At 43.1% G+C, this 17964-nt stretch overlaps 1 protein-coding gene and 1 long non-coding RNA gene across 6 annotated transcripts in view; one reads left to right on the top strand and one right to left on the bottom strand.

The window, feature by feature from the left end:
* RAB3B (RAB3B, member RAS oncogene family) overlaps window positions 1-17964 on the top strand; it is a 55102-nt gene that overhangs the window by 1463 nt on the left and 35675 nt on the right. The window contains exons 2-3 of one of the 5 annotated variants that reach the window (XM_040565076.1): window positions 3547-3626; window positions 9479-9706. In XM_040565076.1, the coding sequence (XP_040421010.1) occupies window positions 3606-3626; window positions 9479-9706 (249 nt within the window). In that variant the 5' untranslated portion in view covers window positions 3547-3605. The other 4 variants (XM_040565079.1, XM_040565078.1, XM_040565075.1 and 1 more) reach the window with 4 other exon arrangements.
* On the bottom strand, window positions 13592-16863 carry LOC121073762. Its single transcript, XR_005821920.1, has 3 exons — window positions 16746-16863; window positions 16404-16606; window positions 13592-13989 (listed from the first exon to the last, which is right to left on the bottom strand). It is a non-coding gene; the product is annotated as an uncharacterized LOC121073762 (long non-coding RNA).

Below are 17964 nucleotides of genomic sequence, written 5' to 3'. Positions count from 1 at the left end.
CTAAGTTAAAGTTGTCAGTGGAACATAGTCTTGACCCCTGTGTTTGTATCTCAATGCGGATCGTGGGAGTTCTGTCAGGCTGTAAATTGAATCTGTATACTGCTATATATAAGCGTGTAACTAAAAAGCTTTTCTTTCCTGTTGTTTGTGCTCGCTGTCCTGCAGACAGTTGTATATGCACTTACTGAGACCTTGGTGTGATTGTTGCCTTCAAGACTGTTTTATCAGGGCAATTTGTATTGCAAGTCAGAAGAGAGTTCTATAAGCCAATCTCTAAATCAGACTTCCTTTGCAATTTTGACAAAACTGTGCCGCCCTTTTTGCAGATCTGACATGTTATCAAGTAACAAGTTGAGAAGACTTAATGTTTTGAGGTTTTAATAGCAGTATTTCTTGCTGAGCCTTAGGTGTAGCAAAGCAGTGCATTCGTTAACACGCTAGCCATCACTGACCTGTAGTAGTCGTGAGTTGAGCTGCGTGTTTTGTGGTGTTCTTCCTACTTCCATTTTGCCGTGGTCTGATGCAGCCCCCGCTCAGAAAGGGGAGATGAGGGAGCTGCTTGGCAGCAGCGCGTGTTGCAGGGCCGTGGACCGCACTGGCTGGTCCTCGTGTGAGGGGACGCGTGTCCCCTGAGCCTCCCCAGCGAGGCCGGGGGTGCTGCCTGGGGGCGTTTGCAGGAGGCACATCCCAATGGCTAAAATCGAGCGTGTCCCGAGCTGGCCTTTCAGCTGTACTTCATGTACATGCTGGTTGAAGTTCTGCGGTACTTAGTGAGCTCCTGTAATGCGTGCTGAGCTCCCTGCAGTGCAGTCGTATTTGGTCTTTGACATAAGCAATAGGATGTACGTTTGGGAGTGTTAGCTAGTTAAGACCTGGGAATTGTCGGGGCACTTGTAATCTGCGTTAGCAGCTGGCTTACCTCACAGCATGGACAGCGTAGCACAGAGAAAGGAAGTAACGTGTCCCTCATGGATTTTCTGCTTTGAGGCTGGGGACAGAAGGCAGCCAAACAAACTTCACCTGCACCGCGGCGGCGTTCTGAGCTGGCCCTGTCTCCACGCGGTCCTGCGGCACGAGTGTTACTACAGGACAAAGCCAGCCTCCTGTCACCTGGTTTGGTTCTGATTTTTATGTACAGGTGGAAGGTCTTGGACCTGGTGATGTAAGAAAATCTGCAAATGTCTCTTGCCTGCTTGTGGGATGGGTGTCAGAGTCAGCGTACGGCTGGCCGGTGGCTCCAAGTAGTGTGAATTCCCTCATGTGGCTGAACTGGCGTTGTTTTCCAGCAGAGTGGGAGGGCATGGTGGCGGCTTCGCTGTGTCCCGGCACAGCACTTCACTCCTCGCCGGTCCTCCAGCTGGGGAAGGACCAGTGGCGAGCTGAACCCCTCTTGGAGCAGCGTTGTGATGGATCCGCTGTGTGCGCGCTGCTCCAAGCGTTCTTATTTCATCGCGCTGCTTCAGTGTGGGCAGTATACATTTGCTAGTTTATTCTTGGAGAAACCGAGGTAGAACTGCAAAGCTGGAGAGTCAAAGAAATGAGGATTGAAGTCTGTTACCTCAGCCATGGCTGGAGTGTTTGTAGCAGGAAGGCTTTAATGACAGCGTGTCTTGTAGCAGCAATCAGCCCTCTAAGCTCGTGCTGGGGACAGCCTCGGCTAGCACTTCTGTAACTCCAGAAAATGCCTGGCTCCTCTGGTTTCCAGGCTTGCTGGAATATTAAGGGAATTGGGGAAATCCTCCCTGCATCTGCTCTCTAGGGCAGAAAGAGGATGTAAGTCTCTCGCACCCTTTCAGGAAGAGCTGAGCCAGGCTCAGCTAGCAGTTCCCCTGCAGAAGGGGAGATCCCTGTGCTGTTAAGTGGTGTTCTCTGTGCCTTCTGAGCAGCGTGTTTGCCAACAGGCAGGAACCTGTGTGATGTTAAAAGAGACACAAAGAAAACACTCGTAGCAGAGAGTAAACAATGTGGAAACTCTTATTACTTTATTTTTTCCATTGTAAAAATAGAGTAATAGATTTCTTCTTCCTGAGAGTTTTGCCATGGCTCTGAAATGGGCATTAAGGATGTTGAACGTTATGCAGGAAACGGGAGAGGCATGGTTCCAGACACCCAGAGAGATGTTTGACTCTAGGAAGTCTTTCTGACAACAGTCCCAGCCTGCTGCCTGACAAATTGTGATAGTAAAGTTAAGAGAGTTGATGGGAAAGGGAGGATAGACACAGATTCTGGACTTTTATTCCACACCCAGAGAATTCTCAGCACTTTTTAAAGCTTGTGTTCCCAAATCTGAATGAATAATGATAAACTGGCCATGTTGTTTAGAGCTTTCTCTTCTTCAGTTGGCATACATATATTGAACTCATTCACAGCATGTGGTTTCCAGCCTAAGTCCACTACAAAAATCTAATTGTGAAGACTTCATTAATAAATCAATTTTAGCTTTTGCTGTCAAGATGAGGGGCAGACATTTCTAAAGCAACCAAATAGTGGCTTTTCTTTCTGTTTCCACTGTTGACTTGTTTTTGTTCTAGATCTAGCAGTTAAGTTATTTGGATGAAGCTTCAAAACCAAGTTCCCTGAAACCGTGGACAGTGCTGAAGTGAGAGCCAGAGGTGGTGACAGGAATACCTGCTGCAGAGGCCAGGACTGTCAGAACACAGGAAACCGTAATCAAGAAAAATGTGGAGTAGTCTGGGCAAGAGCAAGGTGCCGTTTTGTGTGCCAAGTGAGGTGATTGTCAATTGTGTGGATCGTGAGAAAGGATTTGTCCTTGTCTGATCCAAATTCTTACCTAGAATTCGTGGCTGCAGCTTATTTACATGAGGTCTGAGTTTGTCTGGGTGTTTCAGCAGCCTCCACAAGGCAGTATAAAATAAGTCATGATAACAAGTGGGGGTTCGCACTTGCCTGCTGGAGAGGAAACGCACCAGAGATGAAGTTGGCCTTTAGATTATATTAAACATGAAAATGAGGACTGAATTCTGTTATGTTTTTTTTTTCTTCTAAATGTGGAAAACCTATTGTTTTAAGGCAGTTATTTTTATATAGATGTGCTGTAAGTGGGGTTGCAGACGTTTACATGTCCTGTTGTAATTGGCATTTGCTGTGCAGTAGACTTTGACCCAGGCTTTGTGCGAAACAGAAATACATGGAGATGTATTTCAGCTCCTCCGTGGTTCTGTTCCCTTTGCTGCCTTTCTGTGATGAGGGTGTAACAATTCCTATTCTGAGGGTTTGCATCCCCTTCTAGAACATCTCTGGAAATTAAAATTTAGATTAATCTAGATAATCTCCCTTTAATAAATTCTAAACTGATGGCTTCAGGTATCTACTATTCTCTTGGTATCTGTTACTAACTCGAGTACTGTCTCTTTTTTATCTTTGTACACCACAGGGCTTTCCCCGTTACCTTCCGTGAAGGAAGTTCAGAACTTTACCCAGCACTGTGTCCCCAGTCTAACCTATCCACCTATTAGTGTCTTCTGTAATATTCTCGTTACCCATCTTTGTCTTAAATATTGTAATCCTTTTGCTTCTACATCACAGGTTCAACAGTGTGACCACTCTTGATTCATATAAGTCACAGCAAAGCCTCCATCTGTCTCATGGATTATAGATCTAAATTGGTAACTATCACTTGCTTGCCATACTTACTAGCAGTTATGTTAATTGCTCATAATGTGTTTTCTGCATCTGATAAATCTTTCTTGTAGTAATAGTATTTGTATAAGACTTGCTAAGGTCATGGCCTTATTTCCTTTATGAGCTTTAGTCTCAGGACAGTGTACATTGGCTTTAAAGAAAAACAAAACACACAAACAAACCACCAACAAAAAGTCATTAGTAGATAGAGATCTGATTCAGAACTTAGTTTAATTCCTGAAAACGAAAAAAAGGTTTTGGTTTTCTTTTCAGATGACAGAGCACATAAAGGAGTGTTTTTTATCGTAGAGAATTGACTTAGATGTAGAATATTTTTAATACAGACACACTGTAATACTTTTGGGGAAAAAACACAAGGTATTAATTCTTTTGAAAAGAAGTTATGCTGCATGTGAATAACGTCTCTTGTGGATTACTACAAAACTCTACATACTAGGGACAAAAGAATCTTTTGCTTTCTTTTTTTTTTTTTTCCTATTACGTAGCTGACTGAATGGTTTCCATAACCAGTTGCAATGTTCTCAGAGCTGTCTCCAGTGCTCCTGTCTGTGCTTCTCTGAGAGCCTTGGCAGACTGGGGACCTGTCTGACTTTAGTGCTACGTGTTGACTTTAGCTCCGTGTACTTTTTTCCTACCTTTATTTAGCCTCATTATTTCTGCTTTTAAGGGAGTGTATCCAGTAATCTTTTTTTCCTTCCACATTTGTCAGTGGCTATGGATGGCCAGGAGTTGTACAGGTACAGCTGTTTGTGACTGTGCCCCTTCTCTTCTTCCATGCTGCCACCACTTACCCCTTCCAAACGACAGTCACCTTCTTTGCCTATTCTTCTCTGTTGGCTGATCTTGAGTGCTGGAGCTCAGGAACAATAAGGTGGATGTACGAGAGAAGAGGTTATGACTGTAAAATAGGGAATGGTTCCTACCAGTTGTAGCTCCGTTAGGCAGTAAAATACTACACCAGGAGAAGCAGCAGAGGCTCAGTAGCTGAGCACAGGAAGCTGGGCTGGAAGCAGCCTGGAGTAGCATGCTCTCATAAGGTCTTTGACTCTTAAAAATACAGAGTGGCAGTTTTGTCCCTGTCGTCCCTATTTTATGTGTAATAAAAGAAATGTATGTGTGCTAGCAAATGATGATGAAACATTAAACATTCACGTTTAAATTGCCACTGGTATATAACAAAACATTTGTGGTAAGTTTCAGTTTTGGCCTTAAAAATAAAGCAGTGACAAATATTAAGGGATGTTGTTACTGTTAGAAATGCACAGAATGCGTGATATACAGCATACAGAGACCGATAATGTTGAAAACGCAGATACTTCTTTCCGTGTACTTTTGAGTTCCATCGATGTGACCGTGTTTCGCTGATAACTGAGGTGCCTGGCAGCAGACAAGGAGACCCTTTTCCAAAGGCAATTCAGACTTCCGCCTTGCAACGTTGTGAGAGATGGTGGGACATGGAAACAGCCGTGGCTGTGAAGAGGCACGTGCAGTTGCTAATACAGAGATGTCTATTCTTGCAAAATCGTGATCAAATTTATTGGTTTTTGTCTGTAAGATAGAGAAGAGCCAGCCCTCCATTAGTTCGTAGCCAAAATAATAAGGACTGGAAACACTTGAAGTCCACTTTTTTTTTTCCTTTTTTTTTTTTTCTGGAAATAAATCTGTGGCAAGATATACCAGGTGATTTCTAGGCTACACCATCAACTTTACCCAGTCCATGTACTGCTTTTCACTGCAGCTATCTATAGGCTGTAAATATTGCAGAGCTGGGGCAGTAGTGACCACTTCTACTGCTTTGTAAGAGCAGTAACATTTTGATGGTTCATGTTGTACTACAAAACAGGTTGTTTACCACAACATTAGTCACAAATTAAAGAGCCCAGCTGCGTGAGGCCACCTATATGGCATATGTCAGTGATTACCGAAACTGAGGGAGGCTGGTTTCCCATGGAGGTGTCTTAGGGTGAGAGGCTCCTTTTTTTAAATTGCATTAGAGCAAAGTAGGGAATAAAGGCAGGAGAGACACCTTGACTGAGGAAGGTATTCTTTGGTGGCTAATAAGCTCTGATTAAGATTTTATTGCTTCAGAGCATTTGTTGCGTCCTCCTCCTGCGTGAATTCTCCGTCTAACAAAAGACGAGCTCACACTGCAGGCTTTTTCCTCAACAGGGAAATAATAAGGTACTTAGAGCTACATAACTGTCTATTCTCACAAAACTTCCACAAAATGGATGTGTTTAAGGCCTTGTTCCCATCGCTAAAGCCCCTGGGAACACAGGTTGTGGATATTCGTATGCTGTTACCTACTAAGAAGCAGGCCACCCAGAGAACAGCGTGCAGGGTCTCACCAAAGGATTCTCAGCGACAATCTCATGGGCAGGTTTTTCTTCTGGTGCGTAAGGAGCTTTCTGTAATGTAGCCAAGTCTTCTGTTATCAGTGTTTTGTTGAGGATTACTCCACGGCAGTTAAATTGGAGCCAGCACAAGCCCCTCGAGCTCTGTGCTCCAGTTGTGGTTGACTTGGTCTCTTGTAAGAAACCCTGGTTTGTTGGGCGTGTCCTAAGCAAAGAGTGGAGGTAGTTGTGTACGGGGTCTGTGTTGCTAACTAAACAGCCTTTCCCCAGGGGGAAAGCACAATTTATGTCTGCAGCAGCCGCACCAGGACGTCTTTGTGGAGGACAAGGTGTGTGGTGCTGTGCGGTGATTCTCTGCCGAGCTCGACGGGAGGTGTCCAACACTTGCGAGCCGTCGCTTTTCCCCTGCTGCCGAGGCTGAAGCTCTACCGAGGGCCTGCAGGAGAGGCGATTTTGGGACCTTCCTCTCAGTAGCATAGCAACTGCCATCACTTCCCACCGCTCCGTCCCCCTGCTTGGCTCCCTCGCTTGCGCTGGAGCAGGAGCTGAACCCACTTCAAAAACAGCCCTGCGAAACAGGAGAAGTTGTAGGAGGAATTATTTTTATCTGGGATCTGTCTGTTCACCGAACCAGCTCCGTGCACAGCCCTTAGTGCTGGAGTAACAAGGGAGAGCTTGGGGCAGGGGTGGGACACCGAGTGGGTGAGGGAAGGGACTCAGAGACTTGGCCTGAGGAATCCCACGAGTTCAGGGCAGCCCCGTGAAGGCTTTCAGCCCAAATGCTCGCCAAGTACAGCTTCAGTAATGACCTGCAATCAGTAATTAGTACTGCAGCCCTTCCAGTTTCACTTTAGTGACCAGAGGAGGGGAAGCAAAACGTCAAACTCAAGCGAGGAGATGGAATTTTCTTTGAGATGTTTGTGCGCCGGCTGCCGCTGCCTTAATGATGCAGCGAAGCGACCCGCAGCATCCTCAGCACGAGCGTTGTGCTTCTATGACAACAGCGCCGGGTGCTGTGCAAGCAGCGTTTGATCTTATTTTCTGCATTGTGCTCCTAACAAAGCTGCTCCAGCTGGTCACATTCTGTAATTGCTTTTTTAACTGGGGCTGGAGAGTGGCATTTGTAGCCAGGTACGCTTTTGATTATAGCAATCTAGGGGGTTAATGGAAGCAGCAGCGTTTCGTTTGAAAGATCAGCTTGGAGTTTGCAGCTGGATTCCACAAAGGGAGCGATAACAAGAAGATATCGATTTGTATATGATTAGTGGAAAATGCCTTTCTTAAATGTCTACTTCTAAATCTTGAAATGACCAGGCTTCCAGTGATGAGGGCATCTCACTTTTTCAAGTCTCTGCGAGTGGAATGGAGAAGTAGAGTTGGGTTTTTCCCCCTGTTACCAAGTGCACGTGTGTTCTCAGTGGCATTTGTGGGCTTACGTATGTGTACGAGGCACATAAATTACTCACTGTGTTCCAGCTTAGTGATGGTACAAACCAACTAATCATCTAATTCCTAATTTTTGCAGCTGAGTTTCCTAAGATTGGAACCAAGGCAGTGAATGCAAGGGCCTGAGCGTGCACATGGAAGTTAGTTGGATGTTGAGTTCTTCCTTGTAGAAATTCCTGTTAAGAACCACAAGAGAGGAATAGAAGAGCACTTTTCTGATGTGCTGGTGAGAGGAAAATTTGTACTTGGGCTTTTTTGGAGTGCTTGCAAAGGACTGTAGCCTTGCTGAATAGCAGCTGAAGTTAAGAACTGCGTATCAGAGTGGTATTGTATCCTACAGAGAATTGCTTGTGGGAAGATTTGACTGCATTCAGTGCAGCTGTTGAATATTGACCTACTGCTGAAGCTCTTCAGAGCTGTCCTCATTAATGCAATCTGTGAAAGGTCCACTGTGCTGGCCCCTTCCTGGGTGAGAAAGTTGCACGTGTTTAACCAGAGATAAACCAAGAACAGCTCCGTTTGAACTTAAATAAAACACGCACAACAATTTGTTTCCCCTCTGTTGGGAGTTTAATTTAAATTGGGATGCCAGTTTAACTTTGGGCAGCATTTTGGTTTATAGCTGTTTAAATAGTGAATTTTGAACTTCTTTTCAGCAGGTGGGTTAAGTCCTGTGTGTGAGACTTGATAAGAAGGAAACTATTTGGGCACATGGTGAGAGTAGAAGTTGGTAGGAGTTTTGTTCCCAAAGATGCCTGTGACTGTGAATGGGGGGGAAAATTGCCTTATTTCTTTGGATGTTGGTGAATAAGAGACTTCAGTGTCCATTCAGACTTCGCTTTCTGGCACTGCACACAAGTAGTGCACATCCTGGCTTGGTGGACAAGCCGCTGCTTATCAGACCTGTATTGCCATTGACCCAGTTTGCACAGCCCCCTGACTGGCTATAAGGACCTTCAGCTGTTTGATGCAGGAGGAATTTTGAAACAGCGTTAGAGATTAAAATCATGGCAAATGAAAAGGCAGGGGCTTGCCTTCTCAGGCTGCGTGTCAGAGCTCTGAACATTGCAGCAGCCTGGGGTTGCTTGGTGAGTCCTAGCTGTGGTGATGTTTGATTCACAAGGGTTGCTTTTTTGGTCGATTGGTTGCTTTTGTTGTGTGGTGTTTTTTTTTTTTTGGTTTCTGAATCCAGTTCGGGATCACAAGAGGAGGAATCTCTGAGTCTGCATCTTTCCTCTGCACTCACTCACATCCCCAAGTCTCTATCCCCCAGAAATCAAAAGGGATCAGCCAGCCATTAGGGATGCTGCCTGCGGCCCTGATGAGCCTCACATTTTATGCATGTGCTGTTTATTTTAATTGCAGTCTTGAGAGTAGGTAAGTGTCGCATGGTTTCAGAGTTGTCAGCTGAAACTCCTTTCGTCAACTGATGTTTCTTCTCTCGTAGCTAAGTGTTTTATTTTTTTATTTTTTATTTTTTTATCTGTAAATACAGAGGACAGAACTTTCAAAGGATAAAATGGTGGTGGTGCGTGAGCTAGAAATGCAGATTTTCCCTCGTAGTCATAAAAAGAATTATTTAGGTTTACGTGCCTCAGTGGCTGCTTAATGAATTGCATAGCTGGATGCATTGTCAAAGATTTTAGTTTTTGTTGCAGCACTACAGGTTATCGGAGCAACAGAAATGGCACCCTGCCACTGGGGTAAAGGATGCTGGTTCCCCAGTAATATCTGAACAAGCTGCAATAGCCATCTGTTACTCTTTTAAATACAAAGCAGTGCAACAGGTGGATTTCTTGGGGTATGAAATCTTAGCAATGTAAGTGGATAACAGAAATTTAAAGTCGGGCTTTACAAGAAGACTGCAAGGTGTGTTGCTCTTTCTTCAGTAGATACAGTGCGTATGTTATTAGAAAGAAGAGAGAGAAGCTAAACATACGATATGCAGTTAAGGAAGACAAGTGCTTGAACTGCTCCTAAATCTGTTCTTTTTCAATGTTTGTCATTTTTCTTAGATGGCTTCAGTAACAGATGCCAGATACAGGCAGAAAGATACTTCAGATCAAAATTTTGATTACATGTTCAAACTCCTGATCATTGGCAACAGCAGCGTGGGGAAAACATCCTTCCTCTTCAGATACGCCGATGACACTTTTACACCAGCCTTCGTTAGCACAGTAGGAATTGACTTCAAAGTGAAAACAGTTTATAGGAATGACAAACGAGTGAAACTGCAGATTTGGGTAAGTGCCAGCATTTTCAAAAATGGTTTATATTAAACCCAGCAAAGATACAACAGTAAGAAACAGCATGCTTGGAGATGGATTTTTTTTTTGTATGAATACCGATTTTTGTTTATATTATTTGTGTGGCTGCGCCTTTTCCATCCCTGCAGTAAGTTCTCTTTATATTGCTGTTTCACTTGACTGATGGGACTCTTGATTTGGTCTGCTCTTCAATCTCAGGGGTCAGTGTATTATTAAACTGAAACAAAACCTGAAGCAGATCTGGAGCCTTTTGATAGCACCTTTTGAGTGAGCACTAGTAGATGAGAAAATTCAGTGAGCACTGAATGAGTGATCTCTAGATGTAGCTTCTGCTGTCAGCTGACGTCCTCCAAATGAGATACTTGTCCCTTCCTGCGACTCACGTGCCTGCAGAGGTGTGCTTCAAACCATCTTGACAGAAGTGACTTCTTGGTAAATTAAATGGGAAGAGAATTTGTGCAGGTAAGCTGGAGGGTTCCTCTGCTCAAGCACTCCATCATGGGTCCTTGTCCGACTCTAAATGACGGCCTTCTAGCCCAGTTTAAAAAACAAAAGTTCCTGAGCTGCAGAGTGGAGGGCCAAGGCCAAGCAATTGTGTCAATAGCTCGTGATGCTCCTTTTTATGGAAAGAAAGGGTGTTATTTTATTCTACATACTGGCAAATGACTTAAATTGCGTTTTTACCATAGTGTTTATCCTGATGGTGCTTAACCCTCTGCGTCCCAATGAATTACGAGATGTGTTTAAAAAGCATAAGCTTAGATTGCTGTGTTTTAAAGTACCAAAGGGCTCCAGCTGCAATACCAGTTAACAAGATTCTTCCCTTCTGTTTTGCATAAAGAGAAAAGATCTCAAATAAGAGATCACGCTGTCATTCTCTTAATTGTTATTCTCATAACAATCTCCAGGAGGTAGCTCACTAACGTGAAACAGCTGTCTGTTTTAGAGGTTTCTCCCACAAGTTAAGCTTAAAGTTCAGAACTGAAGTTTAGTTGAAACTGTGTAGCATTTCTACCAAAACCCTGTCCCAGCTAAGAGCTTAGTGTTCTAATTGATTTATATGCGCTTGATTTATAATTAATCTCTGGTTATTGCAACTAAATCTAATATTATAGTAATCACATTTTTATTGTGACTGTTTTTTGAATCTAGAGTGAGAATCTAAAATGAGGAACTCTTATTGTTTACTGCAATGGTATGATTCATTTTATTTCTGTGTTGCTGTGTTTTTGTTGCAGCAATTATATAATAAAATATCCTCTCTGTGTTGCTAAATTCTGACATTGAAACTAATGCGGATAACCTGGCATGGAACTGCTTGATTTCATTTAGGGGTTGTGTAATGAGAATATTTGGAGTTCAGGCCCACTAAGTAATTAAAGAAGACTTCCATCCTGCATTCGATTTTCTTGGTCTCAGAACACAAAATTCTCTAATAAATTGTGTAAATGCAAGAAGAAAGCACTGTGAATGATTTTTATATATATATATATATATTTCAAAGATACTAGGATTAAAATGAATTAAGCAGGAATTTTAAATAAATGTTTGAAGATTTCAGGAAAAAAGGCTTTAATAACCTTAAACTTCTTACGAAAACAGATGCCAGGTGGATTCCTCAGTGTGTGCTAACTGTAGGAGCTGTAATACTGGAGTTAATCAACAATATTGTTGATTTAAAATTTCCTTTCAATAAAAGGTTTATGCAAGTGCTTGACAGTTTCCAGAGCGACTTGTGCTCTTTCCTTCTTTATTTCTGTGTTCCTTGCATGGATCCCTGATGTGAGTCATGATTTAAGGACCTTAACCGTCAACTTTGTGTGTACTGCTTTAAAAAAAGCACAGTGTTTGAGCTTGCTTACTTCCTGCCTGTCCTAAGGCTAATATCCGTGTATTCTTCAGGTTACATGCAGTAGTGAGGGCCAGCAGTACCCCAGAACTGTGTTTCTGTGTGTAGGAAGGAGGAGACTTCTTACCAATCTGCCTTCTGATTCCTTTATAAAATGATTTACAGCTGCTGTTGAGTTTCTGTGAGTGTGGGACCCTGCAATTCCATTTAGTGCTCTGGTTTTACTTACAACTTCCCAGTTATGTTGACTTTTTTAAAATTTACGACCTGCTAAGCTTGATGTTAAGTCTTGACTGAATCAGGCTTAATCTGGAACTAAGGGAGGGAGAAGTTGCAGGTGTTTAAATTAGCCACTTCAAATTTCTGTATAAAGCCCAGAGAGGAGCACTTCTAGAAAACCTCATATGCTCCCTGCTCCGTGGAGCTGCCTCTCTTTCCGTCCGTGGGTGCTTGCAGAGCTCTGCCAAGTGCGTGCAGCTGGAGCAGGCTGGAGGTGCTTGAGCTGCGCACATACAACCTTGGTTTATGTCACGTAAATCTCAAGAGAGGGGAAGTAGCCATGTCTGGCGTGCTGTGATCGAGAAAGATCAGCGATCATTGGGGCTTTCTACATTGACTGACTTTTGCCTTTTTGTGTTGGTCAGAAGAGCAGAATATTTGGGCAAAGTGCCCAGCTACACAGAGCTCCTGGGATTTCTTAACGGTAGGAGAACCTCAAACCACTTCAAGTGCCAAGCTGTTGGGTGTCAAATCAAAGACGGGTGCTGCTCTGTTTAATTTTCATGTAATCAGCAGGCCTTTGGCTCTGTTGACATTAATACCTCAGTCACCCAAATTAGTATTTTAATCAGGTTTCTATCAGTTGCGCTAGTGACTGAGCAGTCCAGGAAATCATCTGCTCAGTTGAAGATACTTGAAAGGAAGCTCTCTTTCTCTTGGGTTGGGCAGTGGGAGGGATGGGACCAATCAAAGATATTTGTGGTGGTTTTAAGGTAGAATGGTAGCTCTGCTGCTGCAGAACGAAACAGTAAAGTGGTCCTGAGAGGGATTATACAAAATAATGTTTTGTGCTTTCATTTTCTTTAAAAAAGAACTCTGAGATCAGTGGGTTGTGTTTTAATTCCAACTCTTTTCTGTCTTGTTTTGGAACGGTGATTTTACGTAAATTGGATAAATGACCTTTACTGAGAAAGTTCACATTGTAGTCGGATGAGGTTTGGTAATTATCCCTTCTAATTTAAAACATTTTAATGTAAATATATTAATATTATGCAGATATTCTGATATCTGCATAAATAGAATTCTTGGATTAGAATTTTTTTATAGCACTGTCATCTGTAATAATACTTCCATATAAAACATCTCCCTCATGGTATATTTATATGGGGCTGCTTCATTTCCTCTCTCTGTATGCGGGGTATACATGCAGGTACTTTCTTGACCAACAGTTTTGTTTTCTCAGAGTTACTACCTAGTGATCAAAAAGGAAAGCTATAATATTATCAGGTAAGTATGGTTTTTATTATAAATAAATCTCAAAGGTAGCATTATTATATTCTTAGCAAATGCGTTCGGTTATTACTAAATGCAGTGTTCAGGTTGCCTAGCAGCTAGGCAAGGCCACTCTGGCCAGATCCAAGCAGGGTGAATGAATAAAAGTGATTTTTGTTTCAGCTGAGAACACTGAAAGATCTCTTTTTTTTTCGTCTGTGCATTTCTGTGTCTATTGGTGGTAAGTAATCTTAACAGCAGAACTCTGGAGCAGGGTAGTGCTATAGCGTGTTCTGAGGTTAAATGCTGAGGGACAAAGTCTGTCCTTCTTGCTGGCCCAGTATAGATTAATCCCGTGAGCTCTTTGGATCATATTGCAAATTTACTGATGGAAAATCAGCGGCAGTGTTGAGCCCAGAATACTGTACACCACAATGCTTTGGTTACCACACAATACACGGTTTGTACGAGGAATGTACAATATATGAATAATACAAGGTTTGTACGAGGAATTTCTTCATTCTTCATTATACTTTTACACCCTACATGTCTCGTTTTTGTTGCACTGCGATAAATATATATGTGGTTAATAACAAACATCACTAAGTACAGGCTTTGGTGGATGATATTGCAACTCAAACTACTACTCGTCCCCTTTTTAAGTCAGTGAGAGGTTAAATTTAACTTAAGATTAAAAGGCAAAAAGGATGTGATATTCAGATGGAGACAACATATTTAGACTCCAGTACGATTTCCTTTTAAGATGCTGCTTAACAGATTTAAACTACTAGGGTGAGTACAGCTTTTTTCTTTCCCATTAACAAAAATGTTTTTGTTGCTTAACTGCTGAAATCCGTAGGGGTCTGAGATGAGCTCTGGTGGATGTTGGAAACACGCGTGCTACAGATTTTGGGCACAGCTGGGAAGAGGGTACAAAGCATCATCATTCTGTTTTTGTGGGAAGCATTTTTACCAACAGAAATACGACAACTGCTAATTATGCTGAGTGGCAGTTAGCATTACAACTCAAAAAGTGTAAGCCAAAATAAAACCCAAGCTGTGTAGCCATCTCCAAGGCAAATATGCAGTGTTTTAAAAAGCTTTTTGTGTCAGTTTTCACCCGGAAGACAGGATGTTACTGAGCAGAGCGCCTCGCGGGGAAGGGATTCAAAGAAGTAACACTGGTAACTATATTCACTTTTTTCATTTGACGGAGGTAAATTTAGAACGCCATCATACTTGATTGTAAACTTTTAACGTTAATTGCACACTTAACCAGAAGCTAATTATGCATTTCAGATCAGAGAATCATCTATTCCCCTGGCATCCTATTCCCATCCTGTTTTTGATAAGTTCCTTATAAGCACTGACTTCAAACTTGAATGCTTGCACAAAACCTGTTTCTAAAAAAAGAGCTAGGAGTTCTGTAACTCAGAGTACAGATGCAGTAGTGATGGATGTCTCTGAAGACCTAATGGGTCTGATTCGGCTCAGTAGGTTCACAGCTGGTGTGAGATCCTCTGCTTTGCTCTTTAGACAGAGAACTAAAATGGCCAAAGATGTGATGGTGAACAGACAAGGATGATCCTTGTAAGGAGCACATCTCATTTGCAGCCCTGGGGATTTAATGGGTCCCAGGAGTGAAAATCATCAGGGCTGAGTGGGCATAAAGCACCACTTCTCGTGTTAAATCACAGTGCATAACATCTGACCAGAGGAGGGATACAGAACTGTCCATAATTCAAGCCAAGGTCTTGCTTATATCTCAAGTGGTAATGCTCCTGCTCTGGGAACAACTTGGTGCTCGCGCCACTCTGAATGTTCTGTGGGATGAGACTGTGAAGAGTGAAAAAAGGGAGAGAGATAAAACCCTACAAATAAGAATAACCTGGATGGTTAGTTATTCCACTGACTTAAAAATGTATTTCTACTTATTTTACTGGGGGGTTTGAATTTATTTAACAGCCTAAGCTTGCCCTAAGCAGGGCATTCCTGTGTTTGCAGTTAAACAGTTGGCACAGAAGGTTTATTTCTGTTTATAGTTAATCACCTCAATCCCATTGTTATCTCATTATAACTCCGCATTACAGTGAAGGCCAAATTCAACTTCACCCTAAGCTCTAATATCACTGGATTTATTCCAGTTTACGGTACTGGATTTAATCTCGTTGCAAGGTGTAATATCTTTGTGCTACGTCTTTGCAGAATTACCAGGAGCATGGAGCGTTTGCCTGTGTTTGGTGCAGTTCAGGAAAATGGAATGAGTTACAACATTACATTCAGCGGCACTGTGTGCTATCCAGCTGCTGATGGTTCCAAGGTTTAGCCCTTTCCTAAAGAAAACTAGCCAATGTTAACTAGTTGCCCAGCAGGGGAAAAGCTTTTCTTGGGAAATTTCAAGGGAAAATCTTCCGCTGATGTAGTAGGCAGTTAAGTGTTGGAAGGACGGAGGCGTTGCTGGCCTCCCGACCTTTTGCGTGTCATGCTTTTTACAGCAGAAACCAGAACAGATACTTCGGTGCTTTCCGGTAGAATTGACTGTCATTTTACTTAGGGACTTAGAGTCATGTGCCTCCAAATGTTTTCCTGTCGTCCATGTCTGGTCAGAATCACTGTTGCTATGATTTTATTTCATAGTTTTTATCTTCTACATTATGCATACATTCTATATTTAGATACGCTTGGTTATGCTGTGATCAGTTACAAGATAGTACAGTGTGTGAAATTTATGGCTTCTCATAGTATTGGTGTCAAGTGAGCACATACTTGACCTGTGGCATGTATTTTTGGTCAAGTGAGAAAATGGAATTATTGGGCTTAGTCACATTTCTAACTTTCATGCATTGTGTTGTGTGCAGTACAGTGTCGTGTTCATGCAACATCTACGGGTAGGCTGAAGGGCTGAATTTAGAGACGAAAACCAGTGAACCCAGGACCACAGCAACTGGTTTTGGGATGCGAGAGGTTGTACCCTGACGTACAATTCGAGTACCTTGAAGTTTAACGGTGAGAATTATTTTTTTCACTTATTTTCTGTTGTCTAGCTATTTGATATCATTCCGCCTCATTAAACAGCATGAAGTAAGCTTCCAGGTGTTGACCACTGTTTTTCTGTACTTCTGTATTCCTAAAACGTGGGTTACTTTCAGTCATGGGGAGGGAGGGTTGTACACGTACCCCTTGTACATCAAGCATTCTTTCCTTTGTTGGAAAGGGGAATGAGTGATGATCCTTCTGGTGCAAGGGAAGTGGTGACGTTATTCCCTCTCCACTACGTAAAATCATCCGTTGTCGTTTTTCTTTTAACAAACAGGTCTCCAGCACGACTCTTACCTGGTTATTGCAGTTCAGTTGTGCTGCAGCTGCAGTGTAACCGCAGCGTGTGCCGAGGTCCACCAGCCTGCTGGGTGTAGGGGTAACTCCGTAACGTCATGGGGTGTAAGACTCCAGCGACTGGACTTTGGGTGTCACTTAAAGACGGATTGGGGTGGTGTCCTCTCAGCCAGACTCTGCCGGCTAGCTGCTCTATGTCAGTGCTGGAGGGCAAAGCCACAGAGGGAGAGCAGCGTGTGCAGACGCAGGCATGCACATGTGATGCTGCCTCTCTGCTTTTCCTGTAGGCAGAGTGCTAAAATAAAAGAGACTGTACAGAGGATCTGTGCAGAGGATGCTTACCAGGCAGCTTGTTCACCCTAATGCTGCTTTTTGCTTTTGCATGGCTTGTTCAGAGACCCAGGTGCTGCCTCCTGCCCGTTGGTCCATAGAGTGGCGATAACACTGAGGCTTTTCTGAAGTTGCTGGGTGCCCGAGTGCCATGGTAACAGCATCGGGCTCCGCAGAGTGCCTGCGGTGCACGGAGCCCTGTCCAGCTCCGAAAAGAAGCGCTCCAGGTGGTGAACTGCAGCGGGCTGGTGTGAGGAGCTTTGTGAGGCTGTGGAAAGTCCTGTACCCGCTTGTTTTGGTGGTGTTTTAAGAGGGAAGAAAGAGAAATTGATTTTTATTTTTTCTATTTCCAAAACTCTTCTGCATTATTGGATTATTGTAATTACCACCAAATGCTAACTGGCATCCTTGCTGTACATTTTAGCCTCGTGCTGCACGTGTTTCTGTAAGGCTGTGCCACTTCTCCTGTAGTTTCACTTGGCTCTGTTACTCACCCTAGCTTTTTCCTGGCAAAATCAGATAGCACCTTTGGAAACACTTTTAGGTTAACTGGAAGGAGAGATCTGGCAGAGTACAGCTGTAACAGAATTGGAAAGAATTAAGTTGTGCATGACAGTGTAGAAGAAGAACTGGGGGAAAGAAAAAGTTGATTTATGCGTTTTCTTTTTAGAGAAGAGGTATTTTGATATAAGATAGCATGCTGGTGCATCATCTGGTTGCATGGAGGAACAGTGCTGGAAACTTAGAGCCAGGCAGGACTGGCAGAGGATTGCATTTTAAGTCTCTCCCATGTTAGAGGGGAGTCATGGACCTCATGCTTTTTTCTACCTTTACCCAATCTCTGCTGGCTTGTGAAATTGGCAGGATTACTTTCATTTTGCCCTGCAAAATGCCCCTCCGGTGCAGCACAACGTGGCAGGGCCCGTTCCAGTTGGTAACGGGACGAATGCTAAGTGCTGGTTTCAGCCCTGCTATGTCTCTGGCTTATTTCCATGTTATTTTTAAGATGCCCAAGGCTGAAGGCTTGTGTCACACGGCGTTGGGAATGTGTTATTTCAGAAATCCCTGCTTGCAAGAACTGTGGGAATTTGTTTATGATTGTCAGGGAGCGAGTTCTGGCTGTGTGCAGCCATCAGACAGAAACTTAAGTACAATTTAAGGTTCAGAAACTGAAATGCCGTCAAGTGTTTGGATTTACAGCCTTCTTTCTCCTGCCTACAGTCCCAAAGAC

The sequence above is a fragment of the Cygnus olor genome, chromosome 8 (assembly GCF_009769625.2).
Source record: "Cygnus olor isolate bCygOlo1 chromosome 8, bCygOlo1.pri.v2, whole genome shotgun sequence".
Lineage (NCBI taxonomy): Eukaryota > Metazoa > Chordata > Aves > Anseriformes > Anatidae > Cygnus > Cygnus olor.
This window is presented reverse-complemented; position numbering and strand designations above follow the sequence as displayed.